At 41.2% G+C, this 17336-nt stretch overlaps 2 protein-coding genes across 2 annotated transcripts; both read left to right on the top strand.

Annotated features, from left to right (window-relative positions):
• Nucleotides 1-3414: 3414 nt before the first annotated feature.
• On the top strand, nucleotides 3415-4851 carry kcna6a (potassium voltage-gated channel, shaker-related, subfamily, member 6 a). Its single transcript, XM_030136839.1, has one exon. The coding sequence runs from the start codon at nucleotides 3415-3417 to the stop codon at nucleotides 4849-4851; it is 1437 nt and encodes a 478-aa protein (XP_029992699.1).
• Nucleotides 4852-7653: 2802 nt separating this feature from the next.
• kcna1a (potassium voltage-gated channel, shaker-related subfamily, member 1a) lies at nucleotides 7654-15406 on the top strand. Its single transcript, XM_030137431.1, has 2 exons — nucleotides 7654-8193; nucleotides 8815-15406. The coding sequence occupies exon 2, from the start codon at nucleotides 9077-9079 to the stop codon at nucleotides 10550-10552; it is 1476 nt and encodes a 491-aa protein (XP_029993291.1). The 5' UTR covers nucleotides 7654-8193; nucleotides 8815-9076; the 3' UTR covers nucleotides 10553-15406.
• Nucleotides 15407-17336: the final 1930 nt, after the last annotated feature.

The following is a 17336-nucleotide window of genomic DNA, read 5'->3' as shown; positions in this document are numbered from 1 at the left end:
CATCACCAGGCCTACAGAGCATACGACACACTGGCTCAAATGCCCCCTATTTCAATTTGAGCAGAGTAGTTGGCACTGGAACGATGTGATCCGAAGGAGCTGTTGACGAGCACAGCTGACCTTCTAAAAACTCCTCTTTCAGTTTATACCACAGACCCTCACACAAACATGATATGCACATGCGTTCATTCACCAACGTACTGATAGCGATGCCGGATACACACTTACAGAAATACACACGCACTTTGTAAATACTTGGCCTGGGGTTTGGGAGGAGGTGAAAGCCAAGGGAGTCACTGCTGCTGTGATTACCTCACGTCTGTAATGAGTTATGAAGGTGTCTCATGGTGCCTATATTTAGACAAAGACCAACTTAAAGGGAAAAAGTACAATTTATCACAATGCTTATGAACATCATTATTATTCGTGAAACCATTCAAAGTGTCTTAAGCAATTATGTTGGGAATATGACTGAGTTAAACTTTTACTACATTTCAATCAGTATCTTTTTTTTTTTTTTTTTTTTTTTTGTGACAGGGTATGTTTCTTAAACCTCAAAGACCTAAACAGCTGTCAGAAACCAAAAGCCTTCACTGATCTAAAATGTTTAATAACTTTTGAACTATTAATCCTATCAATACAATGAAATAATTCAGGTAAAATGGAGTTTTTTATCTTGACATTGTCATCAGATATGACCAGTTTTTACGTTCATGAACTCCATAGTGAACATCAAAACACCATGATCTTCTGCAACATTGATTCATCAATACAACCTATGTAGTTTAACAAATGCCAGTGGTTGTAGACTGTATGTTTTTACATTCAGTTAATGGAATATTTTTCTAAATAAAGGAAAACACTGGAATTTCAAATTTGAAAATTAAAAAGGCAGAGGATAATATAATAATAATTGATGATAAATCACTTAGGAAAGGTTAATTGCAGAAAGTCAGTACAAAAATAGTTCAAGGCCTTTAAGGTATAAGATGAACTCAATATTCTTTTATTGGACAGTTTAATTTGTAAAATAAGGAAATTGTCTTGTTTTTAGGTTTTTGTTTTTTAAATCTAGCTCAACAATCGCTGGGATGTCTTATTACAAATGCAGCTTTAGAAATACCTGTTTCCTAGAGAAAATCATTGTAATAGTTCAAACCAAATGACATTTGCTCCTCTGTTTTTGGGATTATACACCATCAGATGCTCTTGTTGGTAAGCACTGCTTTGCTGAATTTGTAAAGAAAACTTTTAACTTACGTTTGTGCCAGATTTCTGTTCCTTTGCACACAAGAAAATCCTGATTTAAAACAATTATTGACTTTTCACAACATATTTCCATAACTGTCCTTAAAATAAGATGACTCTCTTAATAAAAAGCATGTTTTAACAAGATTATTTTTCTAATTAGATAAAAGAGTAATTTCATACAGTCATCTTTCTGCTACATTAATCATGAGATCACTAATGACCTTCACTGTTCAGAAAAACCCATGTGGCATATTTTACTTTTTAAATGACCAGAAAGCAGATGTTTCCTTGGTATGAGTGAATCCACATATCATGTTACTGTGGGGTGTCCTGTATTTGCAGGTTGAGCCATTAATAATGTGAGTGGTTCCTTGCTGTCAGCATTCATGCACCCTGCTGTCTTTATGGCATGTGTCTCCCAGACTAGCTCATTACGTGTCTTCACTGCTAAATATTCACCTACATAACCTATATAACTGTACAGATTTTTACACAAAGCACAGTTCAGACATAAGTCACAAACTCAGACAACACGACAGATTGCGGTTACTCTTGATCCTACATGTTGCAATTTCACATTTTTGAGTATTGTCTTTTTTTGCCTGGACTAATTTCTTTGACTTGTGTGTCAGTTCCCCAGCTTGTTTGTTATTGGTGTTTCCTTGGATACGGTCAAGGGGCACCTTGGCTTGACCCAGTCAGTAATTTGGTGAACGCTATATGCTAGCACATTAGCGGCAGGCAGGACTGTGTCCTGACACTGACATTTGACTCTGAAATCCAACCCTTTGTTCAGTAATGGAAAGGCCAAAAAAACAGTGCTCTTCTGGGGTTTTTATGCTTGTTAAACTGACTGAAAAAAAAATCAGTGATATGGAATTCTCAGAAAAAGTTTGCGGAGGCACGCTGTGATTGCAAAAGATTGCCCTCATCTATGTAATAATGCAAAGCATCCAGGTTGGTTTTAGTAACACTGATTATCACCCCAGTGCTATTATTGTTGACTTGGATAACTGATACAGCTTTATGAAGGCAATGAAAGTGGAAAAACACAGCTATTTATAGATTACATCCCTGCATTGCATATATAACTTTACCCTTTTCACCAATGGCACATCTTTTAGGATTTTTTATCTTTAAAAATGTGTCCTTGCTTAGCATATTGTTTCCATTTTATCCTTAAACCTGCATACCTGCAGTGTATGTCGGTGACCCCCAGTCTAGGTCATTTCTGTTCCAAGTTGTACAATTGAGCCCATCAACTGCAATGAATGGTGAATGTTATTTTGGCAGCAGTTTCCTGAAGACGCTATCCTCTCTGCCTACTCAGGTGACAGTCAAGCCAGCAGTTTCCACTGGCTGCATCCAGGAGGGGCCCTGGTTATGTTAGTCTCTAGCATTCATGTTATTTCACCTTATTTATTTCAGGGCACATTTAATATGCAGCAGCAGAAAAACTTCACTGTGCTTAACAAGCTTGAGCTATTTGCCGCCTTCATCTGTACTCCTTGTTTCTAAAACTGTGGGCCGTGACCCAAAGTAGCTGTGGGCTGGGTCCTGGAGGTTCCCCCCCTGACAAGAATAGCCCTATGATTTCATGAATGAGGGACCTGCTGGGTGAGAGACTCCATTTCTCAGTGGACTCAGCTGACTGAAAACTTGTTGGACATTTAACTTTGAGCAGAACACAGCTGGACTTTATTATGGGACATTCAGAAATGTCTTAAGATTCTAAATGAATTGTGAAAGGCTGAATATTTACTGGTAAATCACTGCACTAAAGCAACAAGCCTGAGAGGGACAGCAGCAGCAGCAGCAACAAGTGTCATCTTGTCTTCCAACTTGGGCAGGGCTTTGGAGTTTAAAATGGTGTGAATATGATAGCCATCCCTCGCCATCGGTATATGCAAGTGGAGATCTGTCTGCACTATTGAAAGTTGACAGTCCAGAGGCTCTAATCTGACAAAAAAAGACTGTAAATCAACAACAGCACAACGACTCTGGATAGTCGGAGAAACAAAGCTGGATTTTGGGGGCGCAGAAGGGAATTTGCCTGAGTTTCGGGCGTCTGTATGAGAAAGAGCTGGGAGGACACACGAGGAAAAGGGTAAGAGGAAGACACCAAGGAGGTGAGTGAGGGATTTACCCTCAAAGGGGTAAAAGATGACTGTGGTGTCCCAGGAGAACCCCACCGAGACTGTGGTCGTGACTCCTTTGTTGCAAGATGCTGTGGACTTGGAACCAGAGGATCAAGAGTGCAGCGAGAGGGTGGTCATCAACATTTCAGGCCTGCGTTTTGAGACGCAGTTAAAGACCCTCTCCCGCTTCCCGAACACGCTCCTGGGAGACCCGCGTAAGCGGATGCGCTTTTTTGACCCGCTCAGAAATGAGTACTTTTTTGACAGGAACAGGCCGAGCTTTGATGCCATCTTATACTATTACCAGTCAGGAGGGAGGCTGCGGAGGCCCGTAAGCGTACCCGTGGACATCTTCCTGGAAGAAGTTAAGTTTTATGAACTTGAAAATGAAGCCATAGAGCTTTTCCGTGACGATGAGGGCTTGGTTAGGGAAGAGGAGCGCCCGTTGCCTTCAAACGAGTACCAGCGGCAGCTGTGGCTTCTCTTTGAATATCCGGAGAGTTCAGGACCTGCACGGATAATAGCCATTGTGTCAGTTATGGTTATTTTAATATCTATTGTCATATTCTGTTTGGAGACTTTACCCGAGTTTAGAGAAGTCCCCGTAGTGCCCGAGAATAACATCAATGGAAGTGCGCACAGCAAAGCGCAGAATCCCTTCTCAGATCCGTTTTTCATGGTGGAGACACTTTGCATCGTGTGGTTCTCCTTTGAATTCACCATGAGGTTCCTGTCTTGTCCCAGCAAAGCGGCGTTCTTTAAAAATATCATGAACCTAATAGATGTTGTGGCCATAGCTCCATATTTCATCACCCTGGGCCTTGACCTCGCAGAGCATCAGGGCAGCAGTCAGCAAGCTGCGTCTCTGGCCATACTCAGGGTCATCCGTCTGGTCCGTGTGTTCAGGATTTTTAAACTCTCCAGACACTCCAAAGGTCTCCAGATTCTCGGGCAAACACTCCATGCAAGTCTGCGGGAACTTGGTCTGCTGATATTCTTCCTGCTCATTGGAGTAGTTTTGTTCTCCAGTTCAGTTTATTTCGCCGAAGCAGAAGACCCTGAATCTGGATTTTCAAGCATACCTGATGCGTTTTGGTGGGCTGTGGTGACAATGACCACGGTGGGGTATGGAGACATGTGCCCCTCTACTATGGGGGGGAAATTCGTCGGATCGTTGTGCGCCATCGCTGGAGTACTGACCATAGCTCTACCTGTCCCTGTCATCGTGTCAAATTTCAATTATTTCTACCACAGGGAAAACGAGGAGGAAGACAATGTGCAGTACGTACACGTAACTTGCGGGCAGCAGGAGCAGCCCTCCTTTGGTGAATGTGATTCCAACAGAAGTACCCAGTCGCTCTTCCAATCAGACTCCTATCAGAATGACGATGACTTGGAAACCTTGACATATCCCTCTGAGAACCCACTAGAAACATACACAGGGAAACTGACAGACGTATAAAGACGCAGTTTTGGAGGACTGGTCGTTTGGATGTCTGTCAGTGGACGTGCATTTTAGTCTTCATTAATGATGTATTTGGCGTTTTAATCACGCTGTCTTAGGGTAACCCCCAGAGATACAGGCTGGAGCCTTCAGTGTGGCTCACCCAAATGAAGACTGCTGTTCATCTGCTATTTGTCTCACTTAAATGCAGAAACTTATATCAGTCAGAGAATGTGTTTGTCCAGCTACTGCAAACTTTGACATCTCACATGAGGGTATAGAGTTAATAAACTTCAATAATAGCGGGTTTTCTGAACTAAATATTTACATAAAAACAATCTCTGGGGTACAATAAAGTATAGCTATACAACTCTCCATAGAGTGGCAACATCAAAACACTTAAATGTTGTCTTCTTTTACACGTATTTCGAGTATAGAAATGACTCTGTTAGAGGGGTGCTCTTCTACAGTGAAATGACACTGAATATCTTTTAAATCCCATTAATCCCTCAAAAACGTAGACTGGAGCTCAGTCGTGCGTAAAAGCGCTCAATGACGCACAGGGCTCCACAGCGCAACACGGCGAGAGACAGATACTGACACACAAACCATACCAATCTTTTTCCCTATAGGTAGGCAATATTATGGATATGAGTGACTGTCTTTCACATGTGTTTTACATTACTGGTATGTGCAGAACTACCTGCCTCATGACCTGCCTGTCATGACCAACTTGAAGCCTGCTGAACTGTTTATTATGTGGCATGGCAGCGCACGACAACAATGTGACTGTCTCAAAGTTATGACAGTGCTGCAACATAATGATGATAGATGAAGACGAAAACATCTCTTATTTGCATTTGGAGGGTGCAATGCGCCTCCACAGCAGACTGATCAGACTTGTCAGAATAAGTGAGCTTTGAGCGCCACTCTGTGGATGATAAATATTCCTGCAAACAACACTTCTGCTCAGGACACAGTGTGCAAAATTAACACTTTAGCTTCGGTATATTTGCACTGTTGCAGCTGGCCTTGACTGATTTAGACTTAAGCCTCTGGGATCATTCTCTTTGACTTACCGGATGCTTGTGATGGTTAACTAAGCACACCAGATGCCTGGCTGCTCTCTTTTACCTCCCAGTGTTAACACAGTGAGTTTTGTTTTCAGGGGCAGGGGGCAGGCGATTAAGTGCAACATGTCAATCCCTCAGAGAACTAACGAAAAGTGTGGGATTCTTTTCAACGCCAGTGCAGGCAAAAAAGGGTTTCACATTGACAGTGCTGCCGCCTTGACAGAAACACCTGAAAAAGGTTCAGTTTGCCTTCATGGATCCTATGCTTATCGGTAGAAAACAAATTACATTCTTTTATTTAGGCTTTATAAATGACCACACAATCTTTGTATTAAAGCCTTGTGTATATATTGCATTTTTAATATAAATGTAATCTTTTCCTGTGCAGCTCATAATGTAAAACTGGACTTGCAGCTTACATCTCTGGGTTGATACATTACGTTTGCGTTGCAGTGTCCTGGGTACCACAGTGTAGCCCAGAACAGTATGTCTGCATGACATAAGTTCATTCATGAATTTTAAATGTAATAAATATTTATTTTTCTAATTTCAATATGTATGTGAACTTAACTTAATCATTTTTACAAATAAATTCAAACTCAGAAAAAAATTCTGTTTTTCTTTTATTTTTCAGTCTAATCAGACAGAAGCTTATTTTGTAAAAAGTCAAATGCATGCCCTCTTATCAGTTCGATATACTTCACCACTTTCTGTAAATTACGTGGTAAATTTTTGGTGCTGAATGATGGAAAACCAGACTTACGAGGTCTTGCCACAAAACCAATTAACTTAATAAAATGTCAGTGTGATAAATGCAGGGTATTTATTCAGCTTGAAGCGCACTGAAAATAAATGACTCAGAGGTTTGATTTTATATTAATTATATGTTTTTCAGAGTCAGAGCAGAGGAAAGTTGTTGTGACCCTCGTAAGGCTTTAAGGCCCTAAAACCAGTTTCACTTTCAAACACGCCCTGCAAATCGACAGGTGGCATGTTACTAGTACTTTGTCATATGCATGACTGCTTAAAGATCTGTTCATCCTCGCATGTCTGCTCTTGATTTTGTCAAATCAGTCACCTGCGCTGTCCCTGGTCCTGAAACGGATCTTGGATTTCTCTCAGAGGGCTGCACCTCAATCCTTGCGTTTAAAAATCTAGCAACGAGTACAGACTGGGAGAATTTGTGCTTAGTGTCATAAAATATTAGATTTAGGCAGAGACAGCTTTTATGAAACAATATATCAGGGCAGCTGTGTCCATAGCTGTCAAACACAGTGTTAGTGGTTTTATCTTTCTCTTTGCTTACCAGTAAAATGATACCAAATTTGTTCTCACATTAGCTCAGTCATGGCTCCTGTCAGTCCCTGAGTTAAACATCTATATAATCCATCCCAGCGCGTCAGAGCTCAAATGAAATACTTTTAACTTTTCATTAACAAATGTTTCTATTCCAAATGACTGTGCTGATTAGAGAGTAAGGTGGAGTTTATTTCCAGGTTTTGATATACACTGTCCTTTGCAGACTGATTGCGCCAGTGCTGGCACACAGGAGCTCTTGTTTTTGTGGTGTATGGAGAACTTCTGGCGGCGTGCTTTAGTAGAGCCGGTCTGCATTGCGTCGAAACCCTCCAACTCCTCCTCCTCTTCCTCCTCCTCTTCCTCCTCCTCCTCCTCCTCTCCCCACCTTTCTATTCCTTCACCTCCCCTGCACTTGCATGTACAGTACACAGCAAAACATGCTTGACATTGTTGAGAAAGCAATTGGACGTCGCTGCAGCTGCGCTTGACCGTCTCCTTACTGCCCATTTTTCTTTTTGTTAAATATTTTGTTTTCCGAGCCGCGCCGAAACGCACTCCACCCGTCATCTTGTCTACTCGCAAAAAAGCAGCAGATTTCTGCTGATGCAGTGATGTCTGGAAATGTCAAGGGCTTGCTTATTGCCCCTTAATGTATCTCCCCCCCTGAATTGCAGCGCAGGATTTTCTCCTGCGGTATACTGTAAGCTCACACCGCTGTGCCACCGCGCAAGCAACTCCGACGCTGTAGGTTCGCTCCTTTTTACGTCCCAGGCTTTTCTCATTAGAGTCACCTGATTTTCATTGTGTTTTATCCCTTCTTGGTTCACTCTGAGACGGAAGCGGTTAGAATGGTGATGAGGTCAGTCATACAGGCTTTTTTCTACTAGGTGCGATGTAAAGTTGCCACAGATCGCCAAGTGCTGCTCTGCCGGTGGATGGTTTTACTCGAGGATAAGACGCCTTCAAGATCTTTAACCATCAACCTACGGTAAGCCGCAAAACTGCTGACTTATACAAATTGTTTACTCTGTGTTCTCATATGAAAATCAATATATAACTACTGTATTATGTTCTTATTTCACAGAATAATTTTACATCCTTTGCTTAGCATTAGACCAGTTGGTTTCATGTATGTAGAAACGTGAGCTAGTGAAAACGCCAGTAACAGATATTATGCGTCACATCAGAGTTGAGACTGCTGGAGTGAGTGGCGTAGGATAAATCACTGCCATGCTCCTTTAAAACACTGCCTGCAACACAGCCTAAAACACATCTGCAACATAGATGAAAAGTGAACCCTTTTAAAACTCAGATATGTATAATGATGAAACAGAGACAAGCTTATGAATCTTTAACAATGTGGATATAAGGATGTAAAAATGCAGAGAAGTGTGAACTCTACAATAAAGATATAGAGTCATAGACATGCTACATTTTCTGCCTTTACTTCTGCACTAATGCGAGAAGCCAGTTAATAAATAAATAAAGTGCAGAAAATGCTGAGCCAGCAGATATCTTGGCTGTTTGATCCCATTATTTCTTTCTCTCTCTCTCTCTCTCTCTCTCTGGCCCCCACCCCCCACCCCCTCCCTTTCTGCCTGGGTAACAGAGGCAGCAGTAACAACAGCAGCAGATGCACTGGAGAGCAGCAATGGTCAAGTCAGCGAGAACCGCAGTGGAGCCGCACTGAGGCAAAGCAGCCAACCAGTCCCTCGTATCTGGGGACGTCTCCAACTATTTAAGTGGTGTGGGAAGCTGAGGAGTGGAAAATTCACCCTGAACCTGAATGCCTGCTCTCTCAGACTAACCGGCATCCCAAAACAGCTCCTCCTCCTTGTCCTCTTCCTCTTCCACCTCCTCCTCCTCCCAAAATGACCGTAGTAGCAGGAGATAACATGGACGAGACCTCGGCTGTCCCTGGCCACCCTCAGGACACCTACCCCCCAGACCACAATGACCATGAATGCTGCGAGAGGGTGGTCATCAACATAGCTGGTCTCCGGTTTGAGACGCAGCTGAAAACTCTCTCCCAGTTTCCAGAGACGTTACTTGGCAACCCCAAAAAGCGCATGAGGTACTTTGATCCCTTGAGAAATGAATACTTCTTTGACAGAAACCGCCCCAGCTTTGATGCTATCCTCTATTACTACCAATCTGGGGGTCGGCTGAGAAGACCTGTGAATGTCCCTTTGGATATGTTCTCAGAAGAAATCAAGTTTTACGAGCTCGGAGTGGAGGCCATGGAGAAGTTCCGTGAAGATGAAGGTTTTATCAGGGAGGAAGAGCGGCCTTTACCTGAGAAAGAGTTTCAGCGCCAGATTTGGCTCCTCTTTGAGCATCCAGAGAGCTCAGGCACTGCGAGAGGGATTGCCATTGTGTCTGTGATGGTCATTCTGATTTCAATAGTCATATTTTGTTTAGAGACATTACCACAGCTCAAAGAGGATCCAATGGGTCGGTTTGAGAGAGTGGGGAACACTACTATTTATTACAAGCCAAATATCCTCACAGACCCCTTCTTCGTCATTGAGACACTCTGCATTATCTGGTTCTCGTTTGAGTTGATAGTGCGCTTCTTGGCATGCCCAAGCAAGCCAGCCTTCTTCAAGAACATGATGAACATGATCGACATAGTGGCTATCATCCCCTACTTCATCACACTAGGCACTGAGCTGGCTGAAGACCCAGAGAGCGAGGGAGTGGGGGAGCAGGCAACATCTCTGGCCATACTCAGGGTGATCCGTCTGGTCAGGGTGTTTAGGATCTTCAAGCTGTCACGACACTCCAAAGGTCTGCAGATTTTGGGGCAGACCCTCAAGGCCAGCATGCGAGAGCTCGGATTGCTGATCTTCTTTCTGTTCATTGGAGTCATCTTGTTCTCCAGTGCTGTCTACTTTGCCGAAGCAGAGGAGCAAGGATCCTACTTTGGCAGCATCCCAGATGCATTTTGGTGGGCTGTTGTGTCTATGACAACTGTGGGCTATGGGGACATGGTCCCGGTCACTATAGGAGGCAAGATTGTAGGTTCTCTGTGCGCCATTGCTGGAGTGTTGACAATTGCGCTCCCAGTGCCTGTCATTGTGTCCAACTTCAACTACTTCTACCACAGGGAAACAGAGGGAGAGGAGCAGGCCCAGCTGCTCAATGTCAGCAATCCCAACATCCCCTCTGAAACCAATTCCAGCCGCCGTAGTTCATCAACCGTTAGCAAGTCAGAATACATGGAGATTGACGGAGACATAAACAATAGCATCGACAACTTTAGGGAGGCAAATCTCAGAACTGGCAATTGCACTATAGCCAACCAAAACTGTGTAAATAAAAGCAAGCTGCTTACAGATGTTTAGACATAATTTAGGAACTCTGGGATCTCTGTGGGACTGTCATATGTGGAGTAGACCATCACTTAGAAATGCTTCATTTACCTCCCCAAAGCGCTCTATGGCATTAGGCCTACAACTATGCTCAACTATATAGAAAGGAAACAGAAAAAAACAAAGCTGAGTATATGAAAGGTAGATAGAATAATTAATTCTACTGATTCCTTCAAATATATAGGTATATTAAAAAGAAAATGCTATTCACAGCGCCCTGGAGGACGCAGAGCACACACTGTCCTATCTGACGACAGCGTGATAATTCAAATCTTATGCATGGAATACAGATAACGTTTCAGCAAGTTGCACAATGCACCAGAAAAGTCTGCAGAGACATGCAAGCATCTGCAGCCATGTTGTAAACGCCAAGAAGTTAGGTGACCCCCACCTTTCCCTCCACCTTCCCTTCCCCACAAAGGATCTACTATTCAGCAAAAGCACCTTATAGGAAGAAGACTGACTCACTTGTTTGGATGTAAACAGATGGTGATCTATTCGCTTCGTGGACATCTGCAATGCTGCTGTTTTCCAGCAGATGCTGTAATTGTGATATCACCAAGTGATTCAATGCCATGCCCTTTAGATGCAACACAGCACAATGATAAGTGAGCTTCACATGAGCATGATTAGAGACTTTCCATTTTGATATCGGCATGCATGAGACATATCTCTCATAATGGAAAGGATGTTCTTTTGGATACCTGACTCCACCCCTCTTCTCATCTGTTTTCATACTGAGTGCACTGGATGAGTTTTTGATTTGAAATGCTAATCATGTAGACGTATAGAAATTGAATGTTAAATCTTAAGGGATCAGTACATAAATGAGATCATAGCATGAAAAAGTAACCTGCATTATGGTCTATCGACTAAGGTACTTTTGTATCCTGGTATATTTAATGCATGACATGAGTATACAGCTTGTTGCAATTCAGGCACTTTGCGGTGCCCTATTGTCAGGGAAACAAAGGAAATCAAATTCTAAATGTTTCTGAATTGCGATCAAATATATCCAAACCCACATTGAGGATGCAGAGTTTCTAATTAAAAAGTAGTTGAAGAAACTAAATAAATATTAAAGATGCATATAGTCATTATAAGCACCAATTACAGTATTACGTCAAGTGCAGTGCATGGACCTTCTTTGAGCAAGAAAAGTTAACATATTATTAGTCATGCTTCCATTTCCACATAAAATTTTAGTACATATTGGTTTGGAATCCAATGATAAGGATTTATCTGGAATTTCACATCATGACAGAGAGAATTATTCTGACATTAGTTGCTAGTGCCTTTATCCCTTTCACCAACAGGATCAGTGAAAGTGCCTCTGTGTACAATGGGATTAATAAGGATGAGCAGAGCTGGTTTACCTTCTGTTTTAGTATGAGCTGATACCGATACTTAATTAAGATGTTGAAGATTTTGATGAGCCAGATGAGAAGGCTGAACAGCAGGTGACTGTGAGAGGAAAAAAAAAAATCATGACTGTCATGCACAACCCCGTTTTCATGCTACCATGCACTTAATTAAGCCCTAAAGCAGCAATGTATTGTACTTTGCATGTTTACCAATTCAAAACAAAAGGGAATATCTATAGATTTTCAGCACACTTTATTTATTGTTGTTTTCTGTGCACCATGCATCTTTTCAGGGTCTCTACCTCAGTGAGGTCATTGCAAACTTGCTGCACAGCTGCAAGCTTCAATGCAGGGCTTCCTATACCATAATGCAAAATGGAACCTTAAGTGTAAACTGCAGACATGCAATATTGAATGTGAGAGTCCCAAAGCATAGCCTTTACACAAGCTCTTAGAACAAATAGTGCACCACAATCTCGCTCCTTGTTTCACTCAAAGCTACGCACAATCAGAGCATTCATTGGTAGAGTTTGTAGAGATTCCTTTACTCTTCTTATAGGATGAGAGTGAATGTGATAAATTCTATCAGTAAGTTAGAAATAAACACACCTGATGTGTTTCAACACACATCTGTGTGTCTGAGATAATGTATAATCTGTCACATGGTGATCCTTGGGCATTACAACGTACACAAACGTGCAGCCCGTCTTTTTGCACAATCATTTCATTCTGTTGCTTGAATCTGTTTTGCTATTTAGATGATTTATTTATTTTTTTTATCTTTGTCATTGTGGTTATTCACAAGTAGTGCATTGTTCCCGGCAGACTTAACAAAGTCAGATTGGGACAAATTGTAAAGACTACTTGAAACTTTCAAGCTACTGTACATCTCTTCTCAATTTTGAGATAGATTCATCCAAATGATAGTTGAAATTTTGTACTGTAATGTACTGTACGCTCTTTTTGTTCAGCACTCTCCTGACAAGGTCCTGTGAAAAAGCTCCACTGCAGTGCTACTTGAATGTCATAGTTGTTTCTGTTGGTGCATTGGCTGCCCTTTGTGGTGCTAGTACAGGACTATGATCATTGTCTTAGCTTTCGACACAGTTTTTTTTTTTTTTTTTTCCATTTTATAATTATTGTTTATGTGTTTTGTTGTTGGTGGCTGGGTCAGAAGTTAAGGGGACTGTTTGTCATTTTATTTGGAATTGATCTTTGTACTATTTTGCTGAAGAGTATCTGCCTCAGGCAAGGTTACCATTTTAGAGCCTTGCTACATGTCAGTAACTCACTATGAGAGCAAAACAGACGTACTCTTGTGTCAGGGATCTTTATGGGGTTTATGGTATGGATGAACATCAAATCTGCAGACACTAATAATATCCAATATCATATATTCTAATACTATATATAAAATGACATTATAGTAGTCTCATAAATGCAGCTATCAGGAAATTTGCTTTGGTCACGAGTTTCTCGTATGACTAATGCTTGACAGTAGTGATGTGTATAACATGTCCTGCATGAAACATTTCAATGTGAGGTGAAGAAAATACAAATGACACCCTCACATTATCAGTGCTGTCGCTACTCTTGCTGTGAGGGCATGTATGGATGGTGCTATGCATTTAATTACCCAACAGAACATGCATTTTTAACAGCAATAGAATAACAGATAACCTGTTTCTTAGAAGCTTTTTGTAAAATAGGAAAAACAAATCTGTTTTTGAATGTCAGAGAAACTGCGATCACTGGACAGAAAATCAGAACAGGGCTGTTTCTGTACCGACCTCTTACCCTCAGTTCTGTGATTGATTAAGGCAAGTGGGCTCAAAGGGTGAGGCCAACATCTGGAGAGACAACCATTAAAATCCAAATATAGGCTTTGTAATCGCAGTGGTCTGCATTAACCATCCTGTTAATGAGGCTGCTGAAGCATTTAGAAGAACATATAATAAAAATCCAAAGGGAAAGCGCCCATGATGCAGTTCACAGAACTGATCGGATGTGTAAAAGAATGTCAGAGAAGGTGCCTAAATTGTTGATTTTTTTTCTCATTTGTTTAGCTTAACGTCAGATGTTATGCTTCTGCAAACAAACATGAGTGAGAAGATTAAAAAAAAAAAAAAAGACATTAACTTGATTAAACTTTAAGAAAAATGAGGACAGATACCATTTAGCTATAATAAGATAGAGAAAAGTAACTACTATATACTGCAATTACATAAGAAATACAATGAATAAATTCAAATGTGTTTTTTCTTTTTTGTTTCTGTTTTTTGTGACACTGTAACATGAATAATTTAGGAAGAACATGCCATATGCTGGAATGTCAAAGACAATATGTTCCTCTGGCAAAGCCATGATGATAAAACTACTGTATTCTGATCAATTACACTAAAAGATGTGGACAAGAAGTGTACTATTATTAACAGAAACATGTCTTTTTGGTTTCAAGAAGAAAAAAATAACAGGATTCATTCAAACATTGTCATTTTTCCAGTCTCTACTGCTGAAATGTACCTCTACAGAACCTGCATGGTCAATGGAAGACTGCATGAGCTTTGCCTTTCAAACTGTGGATCAACTATTATACAGTTGCATCATTTTAAAGAAACCCTTGCTTTCATCTGCACCAAGGCTTCCTGTAAAGGCCCTGTTCAGAACCTGTGGTGAAACATGTCCTCCGCTGGATTCCTAAAAAGCACCTTAGCGCTGACCTCGTCACTGAGACGGCGTTGGGTATTCGAGCCGTATCCATCGTCTGTGTGTGATGTTCACATTCTGCTAGCTGTAGGCTCTGAATGTGAGCAAGGACATTAAGGGCTAGTTTCTCAATCTTTATCTCTATTCTCGGACTGAAGCGCTCTTTCAAATGACACTGACCATTCGTGGAAGTCTTTTCTCTCAGTCTAGACTGTAGTGATACTGTGTTGTGGGAAACATGCCTGTCATGTCTAAACAGGGCCTGTGCCACACTCCCTCCTCTGTACCACATCAGTTTATAGGCATTCTTGTTTGCTAGAGGTCTTGATAAGTGTTGATCATGGATGTGTGTCTGCCTGCTGAGAAGGCATGGACCAGGATTACAGATAAACGTTGGGATATTGTGTGCCTCACTCACCACAAGCCTCCCTACAGGAAAAAAAGATGAAAAAAATGAAAAGATCTTGTTTGTGTTATTGGTATGATGAGTTTATCCTTTACATAATGTATAATTGTCAGCAGGGAAGTCAGGTTGTTTTGGAGTAAAAGGACTGTTGAACATGCAAACCAAACTCAGATATGTTATTTTATCCAGCCGTCATTGTCATGTTGTGTTTAACAAGGATTATGCTACAATGTTTTCAGTTTGTCAGATGATGACATGGCATGGTCTGTGATCTATGCAAGGGTAATTATTTTTTTTCTTATATCACTTATGATTTCATCTTACATTAACTTCAATAAATTTTTAAGGATCTGCTGGTGTATGCTCATTTCGGCTCGGGATGGGGGTGTTTTGTATCTGCTCAGTGAATCCCACTCACGGCTGGCATAAATCAAAGCAGCTTGTGCAGAAGTAGCCCTTTCTGTAGTGCGCTGACACGAGGAAAGTGCTGCAGTGTGCTGTGTTACAGAACTCAAGGTCTCAATCTTAATGTGTCCTACCTCTGTACTACCCTTTCACTGAAGCCATTAGCAGTGATTCACAGGGCTAAGGTAATGGTTCCACACTAATCCTCCTGTCCCCGGAGAAGCCTACTTACCTCTGTCATGCAAGTAGTTACACACCTCACAGGCAGGGATAGCTTCCCTTTTACTCCCTGCTTCATTCTTTATTCACACACACCTTTTCAAGTGCTGACTACACAGTTACATGTTCAAATTACATTTTATACACCAAGTTAAGTCTTACACATAATGAAAGACATCTTGTGTGAAAAGGTGTGAGAGATAAAACTTTGTAATAAATAAGGCCAGCTGTCGAGGGCAGTGAATTCCCAGCTAACAAATGAAATTGTAGCAAAGTCAAAGAGAAAAATCATCATTTGAAACTGAAATAAGCAGCCACAGCTCTCTGGGTGTGAAAATGATTCATTCCCACTTCTGTCCTCTGATGGCGTGAAGCTGAATATTTGTGGAGAACATTAGACAGCACAGGCATCATCAGCTCATCTACTTCTCCATCAATCTGCCCATCTGCCTGTCTGTTTGTGTTTTTCTGTCCACCGCAGGCTCACTGTGTCTGAAGCCCTGCTCTGTGTGTGCTACATGGTGACCTTAACATAAACGAACCTCATCTTCCTTGTCCTCTGCATTGCCCTCAGGAAATGCAGCACTCCTTGCTCTGCAGGCAGCAGCAGTAAGGGTGGGGTGAGCTGGCGCCGGTCCTGCTCTTCTTGCTCATGCTCCCTCTTCCTCCCTCTCTCTATGTCTGTCTTTGTCTCTCCCTCTCCTTCTTCTCTGGACTGTGAAAGCTCAGAAGAGGTGCTCAGTCATTCCTCTGCCTGGCTGAAGGATATCACACCTGATTTTGTTAGGTTCTTCCCCTTGTCCAGTCGCTTAAATCATGTACATGCACATACAGTATTCATGAGGATCATCAAATGAGGGTCCACAAAGTTAATGCTCACCTTGGGGCTCATGCAAGAAACAATATGTGAGAAAATTCTCTCAAATTTTTGTCCATATTCTACATATTCTCTTATTTTGTTAGTACACAAAGATTTGTGGGATTTACCAATGTTTTCTTATTTTTTGTCTTATTCCAGGTAAACGGTCGAGTACTCTCTAACTAAGATAAGAGAAAAACATCACAGCCCAAGAAGTATTTGTTCAATGCATGGAAACACATGTTTTAGGTTTTAATAACAGAAACACATAATACAATCTGATTCAAATTATGTCATGTTTTAGAGGAATTTCTATAAGTGATTATTAAATTTGTGACTGAAAAATAACGTATTTGTCCACTGAACCACAACATCACTGTCAAGTGGAGTGTCTGACTGGACACCTTTGTAAAAGAAATAATAATAATAATAATAATAATAATAATAAAAATACATACATACATACATACATACATACATACATAACCAGAATCTTTGTGCCACAGTGAATATAAATATTTTTCACCTTAGCATGCTATTCCTCAGACTTGTCTGTGTGAGGATAGCCCATAAAAAGTAGAATTGGGTAAGGAGAAGAGAATAGGAGTCACATAAAATAATTTTATGATACAGCTCATGAGTGCTGAGTAGAATATGGATTCAAGTGTACTTTTAAAATGTTTTTGGTGGTTTAGTGAGCAGTCAAGTCACATGTTTCCTGTTTGAGGCTCAGAAATCTGTGGCCGAGGCTCTCCATCATTTCTCAATACATGTTCTTGTCTGTTCTTCCATTCTCAC

The sequence above is a fragment of the Sphaeramia orbicularis genome, chromosome 6, assembly GCF_902148855.1.
Source record: "Sphaeramia orbicularis chromosome 6, fSphaOr1.1, whole genome shotgun sequence".
NCBI lineage: Eukaryota > Metazoa > Chordata > Actinopteri > Kurtiformes > Apogonidae > Sphaeramia > Sphaeramia orbicularis.
This window is presented reverse-complemented; position numbering and strand designations above follow the sequence as displayed.

Excerpts from the sequence above, each read along its gene's own strand:
- kcna1a (XM_030137431.1), top strand. The coding sequence starts at position 9,077 with ATGACCGTAGTAGCAGGAGATAACATGGACGAGACCTCGGCTGTCCCT.
- kcna6a (XM_030136839.1), top strand. The coding sequence starts at position 3,415 with ATGACTGTGGTGTCCCAGGAGAACCCCACCGAGACTGTGGTCGTGACT.